The following is a 24873-nucleotide window of genomic DNA, read 5'->3' as shown; positions in this document are numbered from 1 at the left end:
GGGTGATGAATATGTGGAACTCTGCCCCATAGAGCAGTGGAGTCTGAATCATTCAATGGTTTCAAGAAGGAGCTAGATATATTTCTGATTTTTAAAAACGGGTTAAAGGGACATGGGGAACAGGTAGGGAGGTGGATTTAAGACCAGGAAGAGATCAGCCATGATCTGATTGAATGGTGGAACAGGCTCGAAGGGCTGAATTGCCAACTTCTGCTCCTAATTCCTATGTCAGTTGTAAATTTGTGAGAGTCTTTACATCATCATTAATGCATAGTTCATTAAATCTCATTCATTTTTTGCACCTTGCAGAATTCACAAGTGATGTGAAATGCATGTAGGTTATGTAACTTACCAGTCATTTTTTTAAGAAACTCCAGTCCAGTTTTGCAAATGTACAAGGTGTGAAACATGCTAGTTGCAAATCAACAGGGATTCAAAGACTTGGGTGCTTCAACTGGGTCCAAGCAGTTGTTTTTGCTTAAATTAAGTTAGGTGAGGCCATTTAGTGTAAGTAATGATGTGAGCTGGCCACAATCCCCCCCCCCCCCCCCCCCTCAAATAAAGAGCTGTAAGCAAATTCTCGAGCTCAGGCTGTCATTACTTTGTGTTGAAGCTTGGATATAGACTTTAGGAAGCCTTGAGTTAAATGGACACATGTCAAATAATGAACTGTAGATATGATTGATTATTGTGTATAGCACTTGTGGCATTTGGACCTTTTTTTAATGCTTTCTAGACAAAGAGGACAAGTTGTTTGCTCCCTCAGGAGTAAACTCTGCTCAGGAAATATGAGTCCCTTTGCGTTTTTTCTCCCTGGATAGCAAAGCCACAGAGCTCAGTGCAGAGGGACAATTGTCACAGACCGCTGATCTATCACTCCTGTAATTTGAACAAAATTGTCAAGTAATTGAGGAGAGCATGCTTTCTGTACACCTGGATATTGTCTGGGTTCTTGCACTGTCTGCAGAAGTTAGATGCCATTGATTCTGTTGTCCAAACTGCTGAATAAGCTGATTGCTATGGAAAAGCACGTTAGATCATTTCAAATTTTGCATTTCCAAGATGATTTCTGACACTGCATAAGTGTTGTGCTTATGGTTCAAATGCACAAGTAGATTCCTAATATTGATAAAGGAGGATGCTGCAGATAACATGATATTAACCAATACTGCCTTCTATTTTTAAAAATATTTCTTTATTCTCCTCCTTTTTCACATTTTCTCCCAAATTTACACTCCCCAACAATAAACAGTATTCAGTAACAAATATGACAATCCCCATATTGATAACAACTATCCCATCCTCCCACGAAACCCAAAACATTCGCCCACATGTTCACATAAACAACTGACAAAAGGAATCGGGAATCAATACTGCCTTCCAGAAGGAAATAAACCATAACACTTGCCCTGTATTGGTGTCCTGGGATCTGTCCTTTGCTCCGCACTCTCTGCTTGAACTTTGCAGTTCGTCTTACCATTAATCACAGAGTGATTGAAGTGTTCTACATTTCTCTAGCTGACTCCACACACAGCTCCGTCTTTGATTCAGTTCCTGATCTCTACATATTTGAAAAATCTATATACTCACTCAATGAAAGGCTATCCGTGAATCGGTTTGGGGGGTTATTTATTTATTATTCTCCTTTTTCACATTTTCTCCCACATTTACATCCATCAACAATAAACAATAATCAGCAAGATATGTCAGTCCCCATAATAACAACGATCCCATTTACCCACCAACCCCCAAACCTCTACATAAACAAATGACAAAAAGGAATCGGGGATTACCCGTGGTCACCCTTAATATTACACAGCTCCCCCCCCACCCCCAGGTCTCCAGCTCCTCCCGTCCACTGCCTCTTGTAAAACTCCTCTTCCCAACCTCGGTTCCTTCCCCCCAACTTTCCACCCCGGCTAGACCACTCGGACCCTGTTCTGCCAGGCTCTTCCCTTTCCCACTTGCCCGGCCCTAGGAAAGCCCAAAGATCCCCTTTTAGCACACAAACCCCACATATCCACCTACACCCCAAAGTACTCTCATTTTGAGTGAAAGTCCCGTCCCTTCCCTTGTCCAAATATATACCACATTGGCTCCTTTAATCTCTACACCCGCGCGCAGTGATACAAAAAAGAAGAAAATACAGTCATGAGGTTACATTGGCACATGGCCATTCCTCAATTTGTCAGTTCTGCCACAGTCCTCCTGCTTTCGCAAACTCCTCCGCTGCTTCCGCCGTTTCAAAATAAAAGTCCCTGAGCTTGTAAGTCACCCTCAACTTTGCTGGATATACAATGCTGCACCGCACCTTGCTAATGTACAGTGCCCTCTTCACCCGGTTGAAAGCAGCCCGCCTCCTTGCCAGCTCCACCGTAAAGTCCTGGTATACACATATACCAGCTCCAGCCTACTGCACCACCCGCTTCTGCTTGGCCCAGCTCAGGACCTTCTCCTTTACACTGTACCTACGGAAGCACAGAGTCACTGCCCTTGGCAGCTCACTCGCCTTTGGTACAAGCCTCCACGACCGATGAGCCCGATCCAGTTCATATCGGGAGGGATCCTCCCCCTCCCCCAATAGTTTTGCCAGCATCGCGGCAAAATACTCAGTCGGCTTCGGTCCTTCAACTCCTTCGGGCAGCCCCACAATCCTCAAATTCTGTCGCCTGGATCTGTTTTCCAGGTCTTCCATTTTTCCTCGCAGATCCTTGTTAGTATCCATCACCTTCCGCATCTCTTTCCCCATCGAGGCAAGTTGATCGCCGTGCTGCAATAACGTCGCCTCCACTTCCTTCAGCGCCTCCCCTTGCTCTCGCACCTCCGCCACTGCGCTCGCCACCTCCGTCCTCACCGGGGAAACCGCCTCCTCCACCAGCACACTCAAAACCTCCCTCATCTCCTTCCTCACCGTCTCCATGCATTTCGCAATCTGCGCCAACTGCTTTTCAAATTCCGCAGCCATCACCGTAGTTATTTCTTCAGCCGTAAGCAGTGCGGCCTTCCCGTGTGCTCCAGCCTCCATTTTTCCTGGTGACCCCGCGATGACATTTCCACTCCCCGACGGACCTCCAGCTGTTTTTTTTTTTCTGGCCGTTTTCTTGCTCACCCTCAACATTTTTCTTCGTTCTTTTTTTCCTCCTGTGTCTTCACTGTGCCTCCTCCGTGCCTTCTCCCTGCTTCTGCCACCTCCGCGGACCCTGGGACCGGGCTTAAAGCCCCGAAAATGCCGTTCCTGAACGGGAGCCCTCCATTGTGCGGCCGCCTCCCGCCCGCCGTCACCGGAAGTCTCCGGTTTGGGGGTTTATGACAATTCTGCAGCTTTCATGGTCATTTTCTGATTTCAGCTCTCAAGTTATCAGGTTTATTTATTTGTTTAATTTGCCATGGTGAGATTTGAACTACTGTATTCTATGTATGCACAGCAGTACAACTACAAACTGATACTTCCCTTTTGCTTCACAGCTGCACTTGTGATATGCATATATTTTGAGTGTAACCCTTTGGAGATGGTCAGTTAAATCCTGCAGATATTCTGCAGGAAAGGAGAATTGTCTGTCTTGATTGTATAACATCTATTCATTAAAATCTAAGTTCATTGCTGATTGTTTGTTGCAGGCAAAATCCTCAATGATGACACACAACTTAAAGATTACAAAATTGATGAGAAGAACTTCGTAGTGGTTATGGTAACAAAGGTAAGTAATTTGACTGTACTGGGATCTGAATGGTGAAGCATGTAGCATCATGGCCCAGATTAGTAATTTAGGACTGAGTATACAAAGGCAAATAAAGCCGTTATTACCTCTGTAGGTTTCTTCCCTTATAAAGGGTCATCTTAATATTCTTTTGGGTGGTGGATACAGGCAAGAGGCAAGCTGGTAAAGCTCTTTAGATGTCCTTTGAAAGTATGGATTGGGGTGACGACGTAGTGAGAGTGAGTTTCAGTGAATGAGAGAAAAGTGGGTGAAGAACAGTCATCAATGAGGAGAAACAAACAGGGAATTAAGTCAGAAAAATGGAGAGTACTAGTGAGAGCTAGTGCAGCATCCCCCCCAGACCCACTTTACCAACCAGCTGGCCTTTGCAGCGCATAATTTTCGCTTGCCTTTAAAGCGACAGCTGATCCTCACAATCTCACTTGCTTTCCCATTCAATGTTACATTTCTTCTAAGGCCTTAAACTGATGATTTAAGTTCTGCCATAATTCCCTGTTTGTTTCCCCTGTTCTTCGCCCACTTTTCTCTCATTCACTGAAACTCACTCTGACTACTTCATCACCCCAATCCATACTTTCAAAGGACGTCTAAAAAATCAAGAGGTTTGTCCTTGAACTTGCTGTGCTTAATCTTCAAATGCCTTTGAAGTTTTGAGGCTTTTAAACTTCCATTAGCCAGTCCTTCCTTGCATATAATACACATGGGGTTTGCATCCTGATTTGCATTGGCACAATTAACAAAACCATACCTCAAGAAATCAACTCTTCACTGCTTTGTTCCCTAATTCAGTTTCTTCTTAGGTTGTTCACCAGAGGCCCTGGACCTCTGTATACAACTCCACTAGTCCTGTTCGAGGCCAGATGAACTGAAGCCTTGTAAATGTAGTTAATCACTCAATGACCCATTGGCAAGCTAGGCTCCCATTTGCTCACCCAGACTGTCATATCAGAACATCCACATGAGCTTGGAGGATGTGCCGGAGCCAATGTAACAGAGAACTGTGCCTCCTGCAGACCTGGTGTTGAACTGCACTATCGGATTCAGTGTGGGTCCACTGCGATGGAGGCAGAGGAACTTGGGAAAATGGGCAGGCAGAGCCCTGGAATTGGCGGAAACATCCAGAGTAGAGTGGACATTGAAAACGCGCTGTCGCTCCCTCACTTGAGACAAAGCCGCTTGCCGCTTCAAAGCCGGGTTGACCTTGTCTGCGTCAGAATCCAGCTCCTGAAGCCGACACATTAGTTTTTCTGTTTCTTGTCTTGAAGAAGGACTGTTCCACATTCCTGTCAACAGTCTGCCAGCATTCTGTACCCTTTCAGCAGGTATTCCCCCATCAGTTTTGTGATCTTGTCCTGGCGTTCACAGTGGGCCTCAGGCCGGGAGGGATCCATGCAAACCCCTGATCCCTACTATTCAGAAGCATGCTGCTGCTGCAAGTCGCGGCCAGCGCTCTTAAAAGCCGCTCGCGGCCATTGGGAGCTTCTACTGCGATCGACATTGCCATGACCAATCACTCCGACCCTCCTGACATCTGCCCACAACCCACCCACGCAACATGACCCAGAGTTTGCAAAACCCTGAGCATGAGTATTTTCCATAAAGAGGGAGAGGCATTGCCATGGCTGGCATTTAAAGGGGTGGCGAAAAGTTTTAAAATTAATCCTCAGGGAGGTGCTTTGAACCAGAAAGGAATAAGTGTGGCTGAGAATGTGGGCCATGGAATTCAGAATGAGTTGTTCATGGGTGTGGAAGAAGTAAAGTTTGCAAGTCGTGCAATGGAGATGTCAAGCTTCAGGGCCTTGGGTGATAAAGGCATGGACTCTGGTTTTGGCAGCTGAATTGGAGCAAACGAAAGGGAATGAGCAATGATTTTGAAGGTTCAAGGAAAGCATTTTGGAGCACTGAAATCGAGCTCTGGGTTAATTATGCCATGGTTTTGCATTTCCGGGTTGGAGAGCTGGCAACTAAGCAAGTTGTTAGAGTTTAGATTGGGACGGGTGGCACCGTGGTGCAGTGGTTAGCACTGCTGCCTCACGGCGCTGAGGACCCGCGTTCGGTCTCAGCCCTGGGCCACTGTCCGTGTCGGGTTTGTGTTGGGTCCCTGTGTCTGTGTGGGTCTCACCCCAAAACCCAACAAGAAAATGAATTGGGCAATTCAAATTTTTTTTTTTAAAGAAGTGTTTAGATTGCGGTTGTGCATGTGTTTGCAACAGCTGATGAGACTTCTTCCTACTCTACAATGTAGCATCTTTGATGCAACAAGTACCAAGCACAAGTGAAGACAATTGTAGCAAATGTGGATAGCCAAGGAGAGAGAAGCATACTGAGTGGTTAAAGAGGGACTGCAAACTGGTCAGGCACAAAGGGTGAACCCAGAAAATGATCCATGAAGCTTTGTTGGAGGGCTATAAATAGGCAGTTGGGACCATCACAACTACCATGTGTTTTAGATTTTTAGGAAGGCTAGGAAATGGGATTTTGTAATCCGAGTGTTTTATGAAGAGAGAATTGTGATTATAAATTATATTGGTAGGGACAGATCATTGTCTAATCATGGAGCTGAATTTGATAATTGAGGCAATAGATGCGAGCATTTATGAACAAAAGTTTAGGGCTGGTGGAAAAGGGGAATATGGAGAATAAACCATGGAAAAAGTGTGGTAATTTGGATATGTGAAGACTTAGCCTAAGGAGATGATCAGAAGAGACAGAGGCAGTAGAAAAGCTGACTGTTTTTGGATCCTAAGAGGTTCATGAACTTATTTGATGTCTTGAGCTGAGGCAGTCAATGTAAAGGAGTTAACAGCAAAGAGGTGAAGTTTGGTAAAATTCCTGTTCTTTTAGGGTGATCATTGGGTAGTTGAAGGGCTTGATTTCTTTGTAGCCGTTGGAGTGCTGTTCTGCAGACCAGCTTGCATGTTGGTGGGGAATGTAAATATTGCCAATATTTCCTTTGTAACATAGATTGAGAGGATCTACAGCTGTCATTTAATATTCCCAAATGCATCTGCTATATTGTAGTGAGGATGTTCGCTGTATTGCTTTGTTCGTAAAATCTAACTTTTAAGTATAGTGTAGTTATTTCCACATCAATCGGAGTTTTTTGGCAGGGAAGGAGACAAATCTCAGAACCTTCCACAGTCAGCAAGTAGTAATTATTTCAATGCATTTTATATAAAAATGTCATCAATGGTTTAAAATATGTTACAAAGGATATTAAAGGATTCTTTTGCTGTGGGTCTGGCTGATGGGGCAAAAGTAAATTGGATGCACTGGGAAGGCTGTCAGATATTGGAAAGGAACCTGTCCAAAGTGAACCACAAAGGAATGTTTGCAATTTTCCCTTCAGTAGGGAAGGAAATTGAGGATAGAGTGACCACAGGTACTCTTCCTGGCCCAGTTACAGAATAGTATTGGCCTACACTCAGTCTTCCTGCAGTTGATGCTTCGTGCGATGAGACTGAGGAAAGACTTACAGTAATGCATGGAAGAAAAGTTGGCTGAATTCTCATAAAGGTTTGTGCTTCACAAAGCACCTAGCCCCACTTATCTTTGTGTGCTAACGTCACTTGAGTTCTTTGAAAACAGCTTTGTTGAAGATTAGTGCAAATTAAATTGATAACGAATGTTACAACTGAGTTCAAGTTGGGTTAAATGTTGCACTGTCACCAGACCCCCAATGTGAGAGTCTCGAGTCTTTTTCTTTAGCCAGTTCTTGCATACAATTGAACACGCCTCTCAAAGAAACTATGTGTCTGTGTGAGAGAGAGTTGGGATCTCTAGTTTGTGGTAATTGCCAAATGTAGATTCGGTTTTTAAATTATAAACAGAAGGCCTTTAAAACCAGGACTAAAATGGCACAAACTTCATGTTCCTATAAGTCAAATAAAGTACATTTTGTTTGGACTTGTAAAACATTTTTTTAGTATGTATATATGGCATTGACTTCGTATTATGCTTGTATTTTCGCAACACTTCTAGTTGACAATTTGCAGTGTTTTTTTCCTGAATGTGCCCCATGTATCTGGCTTTTATGAAAATTGTTGCCGTAAATAGAAGTTCTGTAAGTTTTCAAAATAGCTGCTGATTTTCAATTACTTCTACGGAAAATAAACACCTTTTCTTGATCCATATTCTTGCCATCGTAACTTTTTGTTGAAGCGCAGCAACCATCCTAAAAGCTTCATTGTGTGTGTGTGTTACTTTCTTCCTCGCCATTTTAGTTTTTTTTGGCAAAATGTCGTAGTAGATTTTGTTTTGTTTTTTGTCACATCCACCTTCGCTCCTTTTAGTTCCAAGGAGGTAGGTGAAATGTTCCCAAACTTTTCCAATGCTACTTTGGAGCTAGCATGAGACACACTCCAATGGTTCGCTGTTTAGACCGCCTTCTCTGTCTAAATCTGCAGTCACCGAAGCTATTCATCTGACTGTCCTCATGTATGTAAGGTGCTCACTCTGGCAGCAAAGTGAAAGTTTCAGTCAGGCAAATATGAAACAAATGCTATTTGACTGAAACTAGCCATTGTCCTGAAGGAATGAGGCAAACGCTTTTTCTCCTGCAGATTAGGATGGACTAGCCCATAATCTTCTGCAGGATTTACTGTGAGTCCTTGCACGGTGCAGGAAGAAAACCTCAAAATATAGGCTCTCGAAAGCCTGAGTGTGATTATCATTTGACACTGGCATTAAGTTTGTGTCTTGGTTGGATGTCCTGTGGTGCTCAGTACTTTCATTTGTTATAATTTTATTCAGTACAGCTGACCTCGCCACGCATTAGTACTTAACTTTTTCTTCTTTGAAAACAGCCAAAAGCAGCTCCTGCGTCTGCACAACCAACAACACTGCCTGCTTCAGCGAGTACCACAGCAGCTGCGTCCACCTCAACTGCAACTCCAGCTTCAACTGTGGCTCCAGCTTCAACTGCAGTTCCAAGCTTAATTACAGATTCAATTTCAGCTCCAAGTCAAACTTCCATCTCTACCCCTACTCTAACCTCAGGTGCCACCTCCCTTGCCCCTGCCTCGCCACCAGCTATAGTTCCGACATCAGATTCTTCCAGCACAATCACAGAGGAAAAGCCAAAGGAAGAAGAAACAAAAGAAGAAACCAGTGCCATTACTGAAGCACTAAACCCAAGGTACAATAAAGTTGGGTAGGGAAGATGCTGGACATTAATACGTAGGCTATGTCCTGAGGTTGGGGAGGAAAGTAAAAGTACCCTGGGGAAAAGTCCTTTTGGGGACATTTAACTGAATTTACAGGCTTCTTTCTATAAATTTAACGTTTCTTTTCCTGGAACTTGACTAGTGTCTTACTCATGCACTAAGTGTATGGAAGAAAGAAGAACAAATTACTTAATATCTCCCTGATGCAGCTGATTTTTCAAAAGATCAAATCAGACACATAAAAAACTTTGGTTTCGAGCTGATGTACATTTTTGAGTCTTGGAACAGAACGTGGTTTGCACTAAAATTTCAGGATGTGCACAAGTACATCAGTTTTATTTTTCAATTTTTGATTTGCTTGTGTTCCAAAATATGAATAATTTTGATTTTTTTTTTTTTTGAGGGGGTATTCCTTTTTGTTCAAAGTGTAGCACTCCAAAACTAAACAGTTTCTATTTATTAGTGAGGCTTGCCATTTTGCTTTTTCTCCTGTGTTTTCACTCTCCCCATGTCTTCTCACGCCATTCCCGGACAACACTCTTCCTTTGTGATTAGCATGACATGACTGAGATTGGAAACTCAGTATGCACAGTGTTGTAAGGACAAGTCAAAGAACAAAGAACAAAGAAATGTACAGCACAGGAACAGGCCCTTCGGCCCTCCAAGCCCGTGCCGACCATACTGCCCGACTAAACTACAATCTTCTACACTTCCTGGGTCCGTATCCTTCTATTCCCATCCTATTCATATATTTGTCAAGATGCCCCTTAAATGTCCCTATCGTCCCTGCTTCCACTACCTCCTCCGGTAGCGAGTTCCAGGCACCCACTACCCTCTGCGTAAAAAAAAAAAGTCCATATCTTAAAATTCCATGAGAGAGTACATTGGGACTCCCAACATTTCATACTACCCTCTTAATGAGGTTTTAAACCCGTATGTCATTAATTTCTGAAAATGTTCTTGTCATCATGTTTATCAGGGAGCTAACAATACAAACTGTGTGGCTGTTGTTGCGAGAATAGGTGTGTTTAAATTGCCGGTAGTTAATCAAACTGTCTATTGCAGGAATTGGTTCTAAATTCTTTTTGGTAACATAGCATTTTGGTGCTCTGCAGTATCCGATAATGTTCACAACCCTGGTCCTGCTGTCAGATTGGAGTACTCAACTGAAGTTGCGAGCTTCTTTATACCGCAGCTTGCTCCTCTGTACCTCCCTGGATGTCAGGTTCAAGAACAAAATTTGGCAGAAGCTGAGGAATAAGCCAGCTTCTGCTTCAATGTGCAAGATGCAAAGAGCAAATAAAAACAGCTGAAAGTGTTTGTGAAAATAAAAGTTTAACTGGCGACAAATGTAACTCTTTCAGGCAGATTTACATTTATTGCTTTGCGGGTTGTGCTGTACTTGATGACAGTGATTGTTTACTGAGCAGTCAGTTGTGTCCAGTTTGGAAGCTTGGTGCAACTTCGTAATTAACAAATCATCCATAACAAACTTTCATTGTTTGTCACCAAGCATATAACTTGCATTAAGTAGGGGAGTCCTTGGCCACTGTTAAGTTGCAAGGTTTATGTTTTTAATAAGAATGCAAGCCTGCCGCCAAATAGAATCTGAACTGATGCGGCGTGTTCATAGAAAATCACTACTTGGAAACCTATATTGTAATATTAGGACCATGCTCTGATCTGATTTCTATTTTGAGGTGGCAGTATGATGGATTAAATGTCATTGTTTAATGACAACCTTTTTTTTTAGGTCTGTGGCCGAAGAAATTGATTTGAATCTGGTGGAAACAGCCTCCTCTACATTAGGTAAGCTTAATAGGAACCATTTGTGTTACTGCTGAAATATTAGGCACTGACACGGGTGATAATTCACAATCTCTTGCTGTATTAACTTGCATAAATTAAAATTCTTGTGTATATTAGTCACTAGGTAATAAAAATTGTGTGCATGATGCTAGGAAGAAAAAATGATGCTTACACAAGTCACACAACTTGGCATTATGTTGGCTAAGGGAGGTCTTCTGTAGTTAAGTAAAAATTGTGATCTCTTGTGTTGTATATCTTTCCTTGTCGGCTTTTTCACACTGTATTCTGTTCTGCAGGCAACAAATCAGCTGCTGATCTATTTTTAGGCTGTTACGAATGCCTCTGGTCAATAACCAGTGCGTTCAATTGGATTGTAATTAAATGTTTTTCTCAACTTATTATAAGTCAGGATTTTGGTGAAATCTAGCAGCTTCTACTGCTGATTAAATCATGTTGGGTGCTTGGGATGATCTGAGGGTTCTTAATGTTGCCCCAGTTGCTCTATTGACACAACCAAGTCTAACTACATTAGATTTACTGGCTGCTGTCTTTAGAGTCTTTTCCAAAGGAAGTCAAGAAAACCTTCATACTTTCACTTGTATTTAAACTGAAGAACAAGTAATGTAAAGTAGAAATGGTTAATATATTTCATGAGCTAAAGTAGGCAAACACCTATACCCCCTGTTAACCATTCATAGAGGACCTGGCAGCAACTGAGGGGAAGGTTAAGCTATTTGACAACCTTGAGACACTATGAAGATGCAAGGGAGCACAGAAGATTCTCGTGCTGCTGGAATATGCATTTTTCTGAACTCAACTTTGATGTCAGATTACATACTGGGCATGCATTACATAGATACATAGAAGATAGGAGCAGGAGGATGCCTTTTGGCCCTTCGAGCCTGCTCCACCATTCATCACGATCATGGCTGATCATCCAACTCAATAGCCTAATCCTGCTTTCTCCCCATTTTTTTTCTGAAGGAGAAGAATTCAGATTATATCACCTTTCTAGTGTCTCACATACAATATCTGCAACCCAGTAACTGATAAAAGACAAATATAACATAAGATTAAAGTGAGGTAAAGATAGGCAGGGTATCTATAAATAATTTAAAATATGTTTAAAACTGATAATTGATTCGTTGGCTGTTAAAAGCTAAAAAAGGCCGAGCTATTACATTTGTTTCTCAACTGGTTTCGCTCAGTCCTCATTTATCTATGTCTTGATATCTGTGGGCATTCCACGGAGAAATTACTCAGATACAGGAATAAAACAAAGCTGATACAGTGTCGGAAATTTATGTTGAGACAGCAAGTTGCAGCAGTAGCCAACAGTGAACCAAACAAACTCCTCTTAGTAAATCAGGCAGGAAATGTGCAGAGCACATGGACTATTATCAGGCATTACCATACTGCCAATTTTGGACCCTATTGTTCCAGTTTACACTCAAATTCCTGACATGTTGAAATACTGTTCCATATGCTGTGGGCATCCTGATAGCACTACAGGAAATCCTAGCTGTGTGGAACAGACGTGGTGAAGGGCCATTCTGCTCTGGTTTTACCTATTCAATCATATTTACTCTACACAGGATGCAAGGCATGGAGATGTACTGTAAATGGAAATAGCAATGTGTTGCTATCCCTTTTTAAAACAGTTTGACTGTCTAGGCTACAAAATTCATTTGTCAAAGACCTATTTAAAATTTTAATGTTTGTTAAAAGAGATATGGGAAATATCCCAGTTTAATCTGTTGACATTTTATGCTCTCTGCGGATTGGTTTCTTATTTGGAGTGAAGTAGGTTTACTTAGGAACATTTATTCCAGTTACAGGACAGGCTTATGAAAATCTGGTGGCGGAAATCATGTCAATGGGTTATGAACGGGAGCAGGTTCTTGCGGCGCTACGGGCAAGCTTCAATAATCCAGACAGAGCTGTGGAATATCTTCTGACGGTGAGTCGCAAGTGGACTCTGGAATGTTTTAAAGTATTGAAGTATTAATTCTTGCCTGTAGATGGAGGCACTGACTGAGAACCAAAACCAGAAAGTTGAAAATTAGCTGAAAGATTGTGTATATAATTGGAGTGAGCAAAATGAGCTGAATGACCTTTCCTCCTTCCCACCTCTTGACATTGACGAGAGTTGCTTAATGGGCATTGATGTTTTTTTGTATTGATTTTCATCCCACCTTTTTTCTATTTAGATTTTTTTTTCATGTATTTGCCTGAACAGGTTGATAGTTCATGAAGGGCATCACAAGTAAAGGCTGATCCTGTACCTTTTTTTAAACCTTCGCTTGATGGTAACTAGTGCTCCATTTTCTGAGTGCAGCTAGAGCCTAGAATTCTCTGGTTTACATAACTTAGCATTATGCTAAGTGCGTTTGTTCGGGATAAGATGAGGTAATTTTGAAGTGTACAGCTTGGTGAAGGACAGTTCAAATGAAAGGCATTGTGGAAATTATCAGACTAGGTAATCTATAGTACAGCAGTGGAATTGATGGCAACCAGTAGTAATAACTATCCCTCAAGCTAAGGTATGTGTAAGAGTAGATGGCATAATGTTCTGCCAAAGCTATACTCCCTAATTAGACTGTTGGAAAATACGTGAATTAATAGACTTGAAATAGAGCAGCAGAGCTGCAGCACTTGATTGGAAGCTGCAGGCCCCAGACTCTTTTGATGGTCGTCAGTCGAGGATTTGATCAGTATTTGAACAGTCTGATCATCTGACAGATTAGGTTGCAATATGCAGGTTTCATTGTGCTGCTTCTTGGAATATAGGGTTAATCTATGTTAATGGGCCATAGCTTCAGATTGGTGGGGAGGGAGAGGGGGGCGGGCGGGGGGGGGGGGGGGGTGGCAAGATGTGTTGGGGAACCCCTCTTGAAACTCCACAGGTAGGTGTTTGTTTTCATGGCAATTCCCAGAGTGCAAACCTCTGGGTAATAGTCCTGTGCTGGGAACCATCCTTTGATGGCACTGAACTTCAACGCTGGACCTCAGGGATGTGCTGCACTGCCTGGATCTCACCTGACCTCAGACAGAAAGTCAGGCGAAACAGGGTCGGAAGAAAAATCCTCCAAGTAATTGGGCAAGCCTTGCATGTGGACTTGGAGTTTGTCCCCTCGGGGCCATATTCGGGGTGTCAGACCTGCGGGAGTTGCAGGCGGGAGCAGGGCAGATGTTTTAGCCTTCCCCTCGCTGATCGCTCGCAGGCGGGTTCTGTTGGGGTGGAGGTCAGCCTCTCCACCCTGTGCCTCGGTGTGGCTGGGAGATCTAATGGAGTTCCTGCATTTCGAGAAGGTGAAGCTTACCCTAAGGGGCAAATGAGGGGTTCCACAAGAGATGGGTTTGTTACATTTCGAGGAGCTAGTTACCGTCAACTGTTTTGGGGGGGGGGGGGGGGGGGGGGTTGCGCGATAACGGGGTCAGGTTTTGTGCTGGGTTTATTTTATTTTGTGCTGTAATGTTTTGTAAATGTTAAAAACCTGAATAAAGGGCATGGAGAGGCAACCCAATGCTAATTGCCACTCTTAATTCCTCAATCGCAAGTTCTGGACAAGGAAAATTTGGTCTTTGAAATTTGTCCCGACTGTACAAAATTGCTGAATTAGTGTTTACTGTTGGCAGCAGTTTGGACTTAATGGCTTCTTACTATTAGACTTAAATTGCTGAACTCGGCTCAGTAAGGCAGTTTGTCTGGCCTCTACAATTGCTGTTTTGCATCTCCCTTGAAGACATATATATGCCAATTTTGATATAGGTTTTTAAAAGTTATGATGGCAAAGCCCCATCTCCTTTGCAACAAATCAAAGTACTGCATAGTCTGGAAATCTGAGATAAAAGTAGAAAATGCTTGGAAAACTCAGCAACATCTGTGGAGCAAAACAGAGTTAATATTTCGAGTTCATGACCTTCCATCAGAATTGAAAATGGATAGAAATGTAGTCAGTTGGAGGAGAGGACAGGAAGAACAAACGAGAAGATCTGTGATAGAATGGCAGGTAGGAGAGGTTAAATGACAAAAGATTTCATGGTACAAAAGCCAGCAAGAGTAATAGTGGATATCGTAAAGAAACAAAAGGTGTGTCCAGAGAAGACACGAGTGGCTACATAGCTACCTGATTGCAACATAAAGGGATAAAGAAAGAAATGAGAAGACTGAACCAGAAAATAGAATATAGAACAAGTATTTCTGAAAGAAGAGACTTGCTGTCAAAGCTTAGATCCTGTACTTATTAGGACAGATGCAAGATTGCCAAATTTCAAGTGAGTAACAATTGCATTAGAAAAGGTTATTGATTGGTTGAGGTGTTGCCACGGAGAATGCACCAGGGAACTGTCAAACCAACCTGAACCCTTTCTCATGTAATACAAATTGTTGCTCCCTTCGAAATTTGGCATTCTTGCATCTGTCCTGATGAGAGAAAGACAAAAAGATTTGACAGCATGTCTTTTTTTCAGCAATACTCCAGTTCTTTACGGCTATTAATATAGAACATGATGGAGGTGGAGATTTAAAAAAAATGTTTTTATGGGTTTTCACATTTTATATTTTTAAAATATTTTTATTAAAGTTTGCAGGTTCACACTGTACAAGAAATGAATGGACCGGTGATAATTTGCATTTGTTCCCTTTCGGTGCCCCCACCACTCCTCTTTTCTGCTGTCTCTGGGTCCTATCCTAGGCCCTCTCTTTCACTGTAGATGGTTTATTTGGTGTTTGTTTATTCTTATGGCTTTGTGATGGGCCTTCTGGTCCCCATGTCAGTCTCTTCCTGGGCTCCCCTTTAGCATTTCTTTGGGCATCTCTCTCTCTTCTCCTCCTCCCCCGTTCCTGTCTGCGTTTGTGGCTGGTTTTCACATTCTATGTTACACATTCCAGTTTGTAGGTTAAGTTACAGACTGCAAAACAGCGCCTAATACCAAGTAAGAACAACCAAGGAGAAATTAAAATTGCAAAAGAGATAAACCAAAGAACAGAAAAAACAAACAAAAATAACAACGGTCAATATACATATAAAAAATGAAATGAAAATCGCTTATTGTCACAAATAGGCTTCAAATGAAGTTACTATGAAAATCCCCTAGTTGCCACATTCCGGCGCCTGTTCGGGGAGGCTGGTACGGGAATTGAACCTTGCTGCTGGCCTGCCTTGGTCTACTTTAAAAGCCAGCTCATTAGCCCTGTGCTAAACCAGCCCCTATTTATTAAACCAGCCCACATATTTACACATACTTGTGTCCCCTCCCTCTGTAGCTGTGATCCCTGTTTGGCCGGGAATACACTTGCCTCATGTGTATTCCCCTATGTAGCCAGAGCTTGTATTAACCAGCGTGTTGATTTTTATTTAATTATATATTTTTGTTGTTTACTCTGGTTTTCCACTTGCTGGTCCTCTGCGACCACCTCTGGTACGCAGCTCTCCAGCTGCTTATCAAGGGGTTTGCAAGATGGGCCTGTAGGACCTGCACTCAGTCAGGTCTTTGTCCTTTTTGGGTATCTGTGATATTGAGGCTTGTGCTAGTGTTGGTGGGAGGGAGCGCCTTACTATGAACATCTGCCACAAGTGGCCATCTGCGGGGCCAGTGCGGTCGCACATCTTCTGTAAAGGTTCGCCGGGAATCCATCTGGCCGCAGCATCTTCCCTACCTGGTGCCTAGGTCTAATGGTGCTTCCAGACCCCATCTCCTATCTACTCCCCCAACTGGCATGTACAGTCCGTCGAGGAACAGCTTAATCCCAGAGTCCCCCTCGGGTGGGTTCGGTGGTGTACAGCCCCCAGTAGACAGTCTAGAAGCCCTCGGTGACCTTTTCCAACGTAGCGATCAGCCTGCCTTTACTGTCCTTAACCTGAGCTATGTCCCTCGTGACTGCCTGCTTTCTCAGCTGGTGTGTCATGGAGACAAAGCTGGCTGGCTTTGTCTCCGTGTTGTAAAAGGTCCCCCTTGTCTGGAAGCCCTCATCCGACCCTCGGATGGTGTACTTGATCTTCTCTAGATGGAGAAATTCCGACCGGTCTGCCAGCCAGTCTGGAGCCACGGGTGTGCTGCTGATCGCCAGCCGAGCAGGATTCTCCGGCGTACGATTAAGGAAGCAAAAGCCAAGGCATCGGCCCTCTTCCCCCAAATGTAGTACTGGCTGGTCTGAAACACCAAAGACTGCCACTCTTGGGCACAGCCCCACCCTCACAACCTTGGACATCGCCCTCGAAGAAGGCCGTGCAGCACCGGCAAGTCTGGAGCAGGCCCAGAATATCTAACCTTGGTGGCCGGGTCTCTCTGGCACCGTTCACATTTGTCCTCCACCTCCAGGAAGAACCTGTTCATTTGGGTTCTGGTTGGGTGCGTTCTGTGCACCACTTTAAACTGCATGAGGCTTAGACTTGCGCAGGACGTGGAGTTGGCATTACTTAGTGCTTCGCTCCAGAGTCCCCACCCTACGTCCGTCCCAAGTTCGTCTTCCCATTTCTGTCTTGTCCCGTCTAATGGTTTTCTTGCCCTTTCCAGAAGTTAGTACATGCACCCGCCCAAGTTCCCCTTCTCCCTACTGTCCACGTCTAGATCCAGCAAAGTTTCTCTCGGGGCCCTAGGATACATTGTCGTCTCCTTATGGAGAAAGGTTTTGATTTGTAGATGCCACAGCTTCTGTTGCGAGTCTGTCCCTCATGTAAAAATCCCTGACCGCGAGCATCCTCCTGTCCTGTCTCCACTTCTTGAAGGTGGCGTCTAGCATGGCTGGCGGGCATTTGTGATTTCCGCAGATGCTGCCCATGGAGGACATCTCGGTTAAACCAAGATGTTAGTTCCGAAAGACATGCTGTTAGGTGAATTGGACATTCTGAATTCTCCCTCTGTGTACCCAAACAGGTGCCGTAATGTGGCAAAGAGGGGATTTTCACTGGAACTTCATTGCAGTGTTAATATAAGCCTACTTGTGACACTAATAAAGATTATTATTATTATAAATGTTGTCTCATTGGTTCAATGAGGGCCGTTCCCTTGCAGGAGGACTCCTCCAGCTTCACCCATTCCGTATTCGGTTCTCGTATCCATCCTCTCATCCTCTTGGCTGTGGCTGCCCAGTGGTAGTATTGCAGATTCGGAAGGACCAGGCCGCCCACATTTCAGCACGTTCATCTTGATCGTCTACACCCACCCCTTACTCCGCCAGACTGGCCAGGTTCCATTTGTGGGTGCCTGTCCAGTCATGGGCTATCTGAATCCCCAGATAGCAGAATTTGCTTTGGGCTAGTTTGTATGATAGACCCCCCAACTCTGTCCCTCCCCCGTTCGGGTTCACTGGGGATGCCTTGCTCTTGCCCAGGTTGAGTTTGTAGCCCGAGAAGGCCCCGCGCTCTTCCAGGAGCTTCATGATTACTTTCAGGCCATTCTGTGGGTCCGAGATGTAGAGGAACAGGTCATCCACATAGAGTGAAACTCTGTGCTCTCTGCCTCCTCTTTGGATGTCCTTACAGCCTTTCATGTCTTGTAGAGCGATTGCCAGGGGTTTGCTTGCCAGGGCGACAAGAGCGGGGACAACGGGCATTCCTATCTTGTGCTTCGGTGCACCTGGAAGTATTCTGAGCTGGTAGTGTTGGTCTGAACGCTCGCCTTGGGGTTGTTGTACAGGTGTTTCATCCATGAGGTGAAACCCGTCCCTAATCCCATTTCAAATAAGTCAATTCAAGTGTATACCTTGTACATCGGTGAAAAGAACGCGAATTCCTTCTCACCAAGGTGTAGGAACCGCCTTGGGTCCACTACCCTCATCTGCTCCATGAAAGTTCTCAGTTCCCTAGCCATGCCTGTCTTTTTTTCCGGTTTTGGGGCTTCATTTGGTCCATCAATGGGTCCTGTAGGCAGTCGAAGTCTCTTCTCCTCTCCTCCTCCCCCCCCCCCCCCCAATGAAAAGTCGGTGTGTATCAATGTCGGGAATTTCCCGCCATGGTCTTTTTTATGAAGTCCGTGTCTTCCCAGTTGGGCGCGTACATGTTTGCCAGGGCACCGCTGACCGTGACGTAGCGTCCCACCGGGTCCATAACTGCCCTTGTCATCATAGACACCGTCCTCTTGCTAATCAGAATTGCTACCCTCCTAGCCCTCGTCCCGTAGCATGATTGGTACTTCTGCCCTACCCAGCCCTTCGTTGCCCACAATCCGTCCTGCCCCCTTAGGCGTGTCTCTTGTAGGAAGACTATGTTGACTTTCAAACTTCTCAAATGGACAAAACACCGTGGATCTTTTCACTGGGTGGTTAAGTCCCCTAACATTCCAGGTGACTATCCTGGTGGGGGCTTCTGTCTCCCCTTTCCTGCGGGATCAACCATACTTAGCTGGTGGACATGCCCCTGCACTCCGGGGTTTCCCTTTATTAGGGGGCCGTCCAAAATGGCGGCAGTCACCATTCTCATTGTGAGGCCAGGCCCCTGTGCTCCAGGATTTCCCTTTGTCTGGGAGCAGCCAACTGTGTGTGCGCCATGTGGCTGCGCCTGCATTCAGGGGTTTCCCTTTGTTCAGAGATCCTTCAAAGTGGCTGCTTGCGGCGCCATCTTGTTCCCTCGGGGGGAGTGGGTGTTGATGCTCGGGCCGTCGGTGGGGGTTGATGCTCGGGTCGTCAGTCTCCCTCTCTCTGGAGTGGCCTCGCCTTGTGGGTCCGCCAACTCATCCACCTCTTTGTGTCCTTTTCCTCTACTCCTGCTGTCTCTTCGTCCTCTCGAGCTCCCATTTGCTGGCATGCTGCCTCTGTTCCTCTCATTTCTTAATTGAATGTGTGATGCTACCGAATTTCCGAGCTAATTTCACCTAAAATTGTCTATGGCTATGCTCTGGAGGAGAGCCACCTGATGTGCATCTGCTCAGGCTATCAGGGTCACCGGAAGTCATAGCGGACTGATTTCCTTGATCCCCGACCTTCCCCTTTAATCTCCCTTGTGTCGCCACCAACCTTGCTGTTTCTGTCTCTAGTACGGCGATCAGCCCCGTGTGTGGTCTACCTGTTCAGGTGTGGCCAGGACCTTGTCGCCCCGCGTGCTTTCCGTCATCTCATTCCTTCTCTCCAGTCTTTTGCTGCCTTTGCCGTCTTTTCGGCCCCTGGAGCTGCTGCTGCTTGGTCTGTCTTGTCCGGAAGGTGAGGGTATTTTCTCTGGGATTTAGCAGGCTGCTGTGTGTTTGCCACGTGGCTGCGCCCCTGCATTTTTGGGTTTAAAGCGCCTAAATTCAAGTTTCAGGCAGGGGAGCCACCTTCTGTGCGTCCACTCAGCACATCCCTGTCACCGCAGATGTGGAGACTATGATGGAAAAGTACGGAACTCAGTGAGTCCAGAAGACTGCAGAGTACTGAGTTGAAATAAAGGTACTCTTTCGCAAACTTGTTTTGATCTTCATTGGAACACCAGCAAGCCAAGGCTAGAAAGGTCAGAGAGAAAGCATGGTGCAAAACTGAAGTGACAAATGACAGGATGTTACAGGTCATGCTTGTGGACTGAACAGAAGTGTATATTCCATTGTAGAGGAGACCATATCATGCGCAGCGAATGCATCGCCACCCGCTCTCCCAATTCTGCCACCTCCAGCTTGATGTCACCGTCAAACCCATATGCTCTTTCCCTCCCCTTCCAATGTTCCAAAGGAACCTTCGCCTTTGTCCACTCATCCCAACCTTTCTCCCTCTCTCACAGCACCGTTCCATCCAAGTGCAGGAGGCACAAAACCTGCACTTTCACCATCTTTCTTCTCACCTGCCAAGGCACGAACGCTCCTTCCAAATGAAACAGCGGTTCATGGTGTATTACAGTAGTAATGGTCAAACTCGTGTAAAGGTGGACCCCTGACTTTTGGCCCAAAACATCCGAATCCTTTCCGCTTACCACCCACTCCCCTTCAACGTCAAATCTGCCCTGGTGCAAACCTACTCATTCGTAGAATCATAAACTAGCACACATCGAAGGCTGCTGTTCAACTCCTCATGCCTGTGCGCATCAAGATGTCGTCTTGTTTGGCGATCACACGCTAACGAGTATGATTGCCCACCCAAGAAACTCAGTGTTACTGTCATGGGTTCTGTGGATTCATGCATGGCTGATGAGCCTGATCCTAGAGTCACATCTTCGACTGCATGCGTGGAACGTTTTTCCGGGAGTTGGGATGGGTCCTGGGACTCTAGTTCACTGGTATTCATTCCTTGGGCTCCTTTTCCAGAACTTTTCATCGTTGGGTGTCCTCAAAGAATTGTCCCTTCAATCAGGAGGCTCCTTGAAGTAGGTCTCTGAGCAAGGGCCTCTTGATGTCTATGTCACATTTCTTTAACTAAGCTTCAGGGTGTCTGTGAAGCACCTCCTTTGTCATCCTCTAGTTCGGAAGCCTTCCTTGAGCTGGGCAAAGAAGATTTGCTTTGGCAGTCAAGACTCTGACCAGCCCAGTGGCGTTGGGTTTGGATGATCATGACCTTCAAGGACATTGATATTCGTACGCCTGTCCTCTCAGCTGATGCGGAGAATGCATCTCAGACAATGTTGATGGTACCTCTTGAGGTGGCGTCTGTGCATCGTCCCAAGTTTCTTAGCCGTATAGAAGAGTTGGGAGGACAACTGCCTGGTACACGGGGATCTTGGTATCAGCTTGGATGTTGTGGTCATCAAAGACTCTTGGCCTTGGGCGTCCAAAGGAGGCACTTGCAAATTTAATACGATGTTGGATCTCCACATTGATGTTAGCCTTCGATGAGAGATGGGAAATATTCCCTGTTTGGATGGGTTTCTCCGTTAATCTTGTCCTGGGTGCGTTGGTAAAGGGCTTGTGCTATCAAGGCTCCCACCTTATTACGTGCGGCATTCCAACCCTCTAATATGACAATATGGCATCAAGAAGGAATGGCAGATGCACAGCCCAGTTCAAGCTTGGAAAGTCATTGTGCAGCCAAATAACCATGCAGCAGCTCGATAATTCAAGATGTCAGAAAAGAGGAGCTGGTTTAGCACAGTGGGCTAAACAGCTGGCTTGTAATGCAGTACAAGGCCAGCAGCGTGGGTTCAATTCCTGTACCGGCCTCCCCGAATAGGCGCCAGAATGTGGCGACTAAGGGCTTTTCACAGTAACTTCATTGAAGCCTACTTGTGACTAAGCGATTATATCTAAAATAAAAAAAAGTGTTAGAAATTGGAAGAAGTTCTCTATGCTGTTTAGGCCGATGTCTGATTAAATGTGCAAATGGGAAAGCCGCAGTTGGAAAATTCAGTTGCGAAATAAGTCAATGAACATTGGCCAAAATTGACTCCGCTTCATGCAGAACTATCTGAATTGAGCTTTGACAAAGAGTCATCGGACTCGAAACGTTAGCTCTTTTCTTTCCCTACAGATGCTGCCAGACCTGTTGAGATTTTCCAGCATTTTCCCTTTCGTTTCAGATTCCAGCATCCGCAGTAATTTGCTTTTATCTGAATTGTTGCCCTGAAACAAGCAACAACAAAAAATAGCCATCACTGTATGCCAGAAAAGAAAAAGTTTAAACTGTGATAGCAAGATTTCACATTTTAAATAAAAGTTCAATAATAAAAATTATTTTTGGGTCCTTGGCACTACATTGGGGGACGGTTTGGCTGCAACAGTCTCTGGCCTGGCAATTCTCCGATAGCGAGGCAACAGGAGAGGATGGATTTAACCCCCCAAATATTAGTTGTGTAAAAATTGATCCCGTGCTTTTTGGCCAAAAGATTAATCTTGGAAACTCTACTTTTACACAAATATATACAGTACTTGTACTTTTAATTTAGTATACTATATTCGCTGCTCACAAAGTGGCCTCTTCTACATTGGGGAAGCCAAATACAAATGGGTGACCACTTTGCAGAACCCCACCCCTATTCAGTCTGCTAACATGACCCTGAGCTTCCTGTAGTTAGTCATTTTAATTCTGCACCATGGCGCCTCTCTGACCTTTCTGTCCTGAGCCTGCTAGTCAAACTTGTACATTGCAGAAGGAGGCCATGCAGCCTCCTTCTGCAACAACCCTCTGAAAGAGCACTCTACCTAGGCACACTCTCCCACACTCCTTGAAACCTCACACATTGATCGTGGCCAATCCACCTTTCCTGCACATCTTTGGATTATGGGAGGAAACCTTTACTCACCACTGTGCCACTGTGCAATGCAAGGAGTGGCACCTCATCTTTTGACCTACAGCCTTCTTAATTCATTGAATTCCGCAACTTTAAAACTAATCTCAGCCTCTCTTCTGTTTGCCTTGCCTCTCTTGATAAATTCAGGTGGCTACTTTGTAATCATTCACACCTCATCTGGATACATAATTTATTTCTTTACTATACCCGATATCACTCGTATTGACTTTTGCATCATGAAATCTTTTGTCATTTAATCTCACCTGTCTGCACCCGATCACAAACCTTTTTGTTCTTCCGCTTTCTACTGGCTTAAAACCTATTACACTTCTTTCTTCGTGTTGTAATAAAAAATCATTGTGTCATTGCTCCACAAATGCAGAATATTTCCTGCTGAATATTTCCACCATTTTATGTTTTTGCTTCTTTTTAACATGGTATCAATTGAGGTTGAAGCAATAGCTTGCCAGCTTGGCTGGGTGGTTCTTTCACTTTTGTTGTATGTAAAACCAGGCTGACTCCATTAGAATTTTGTCATCAGGTCGTACAGCTGTGGCAAGGGAAATGTATTTCTTAAGTAAAAGCAAAATACTGTGGATGCTGGAAATCTAAAATAAAAAAGTGCTGGCAAAGCTCAGGGCTGGCATCCCCTGTGGCAAGAGAAACCGAGCTAGAAGAGTCATATTTAACTCGACTGCCAGTTTTTCCAGCACATAAGTCGTTCCAAGATCTGGGGGGCGGTGGTGATAATGAATCTGAAGCATGCTTGGCACTGATCCATTCTGGCCTCTGCTGTTTTGATTTTGTAATTCTGACCATGTTAATTAATTTTGGGGGAGCTCATTTTTTTGTTTGTTTCATTCTCACCTGTGCTGGTTTCCAAGATGATGGCAGAGTGGAGCTTTGCATGGGCTATTTCATAATGTTTGGCCTGATTTTATAGTGCTGCTTTTAGTTTGTATCAGTGAATACAAGCGAAGGTGCATAATAGGTGTTTTTTTCTTTGTTTAGGGAATCCCGGCAGAACCGGAAGTTCCAGAGGAACCACAACCTCGAGTCACAACACAGCCGCCATCACAGCCGGCATCACAGTCTACACCAAGCAGTGAGTGTAATCAATTAGTGTGGATAACAGAAAAATTATCAACTTTACTGTTTTACTAGGGCGACACGGTGGCACAGTGTCTTTTTTTAAAATTCATTTATGGGATGTGGGCATTGTGGGTTAGGCCAGCATTTATTGTCCATCCCTAGTTGCCCTTCAGAAGGTGGTGATGGGTTGCTGCCTTGAACCGTTGCAGTCCTTGAGGTGTAGGTACACCCACTTTGTTAGGGAGGGAGTTCCAGGATGTTGCCCCTGCGACAGTGAAGGAACGGCGATATATTTCCAAGTCAGGGTGGTGAGTGACTTGGAGGGGAACCTCCAGGTGGTGGGGTTCCCAGGCATCTGCTGCTCTTGACCTTCTAGATGGTAGTGGTCGTGTGTTTGCTGTCTAAGGAACATTGGTGAATTACTGCAGTGCATCTTGTAGATGTTACTCAAGGCTGCCACTGTTCATTGGTGATGGAGGGTTTGACTGTTTGAGGAAGGAGGAGCAATCAAGCAGGCTGCTTTGTCCTGGATGGTGTCAAGCTACTTGAGTGTTGTTGGAGCTGCACTCATCCAGGTAGTGGAGAGTATTCCATTGCACTCCTGACTTGTGCCTTGTAGATAGTGGACAGGATTTCTTTTGGGGGGGGGGGGGTCAGGAGATGAGTTACTTGTCGTAGGATTCCTAGCCTTTGACCTGTCCTGGTAGCCACAGTATTAATATGGCTAGTCCAGTTCAGTTTCTGATCAATGGTACCCCTCAAGATGTTGTATGTGCGGGATTTGGCAATGGTAATGCCATTAAATGTCAAGGGGCGGTGGTTAGATCCTCTCTTGTAGGAGATGGTCATTGCCTGGCACTTGTGTGACGCAAATGTAACTTGCCACTTGTCAGCCCAAGCCTGGATATTGTCCAGGTCTTGCTGCATTTGGACGTTGACTGCTTCGTTATCTGAGGAGTCGCG

At 44.7% G+C, this 24873-nt stretch overlaps 1 protein-coding gene across 1 annotated transcript in view; it reads left to right on the top strand.

The window, feature by feature from the left end:
* Nucleotides 1-24873, top strand: part of LOC140395273 (calreticulin-like) — a 220808-nt gene that overhangs the window by 179521 nt on the left and 16414 nt on the right. Inside the window, exons 12-16 of the mRNA XM_072482842.1 lie at nt 3619-3698; nt 8525-8856; nt 10638-10693; nt 12526-12653; nt 23830-23923. Coding sequence (XP_072338943.1) covers nt 3619-3698; nt 8525-8856; nt 10638-10693; nt 12526-12653; nt 23830-23923 — 690 coding nt within the window. The remainder of the gene's footprint in view (nt 1-3618; nt 3699-8524; nt 8857-10637; nt 10694-12525; nt 12654-23829; nt 23924-24873) is intronic.

This window comes from Scyliorhinus torazame, chromosome 18, assembly GCF_047496885.1.
Source record: "Scyliorhinus torazame isolate Kashiwa2021f chromosome 18, sScyTor2.1, whole genome shotgun sequence".
NCBI lineage: Eukaryota > Metazoa > Chordata > Chondrichthyes > Carcharhiniformes > Scyliorhinidae > Scyliorhinus > Scyliorhinus torazame.
This window is presented reverse-complemented; position numbering and strand designations above follow the sequence as displayed.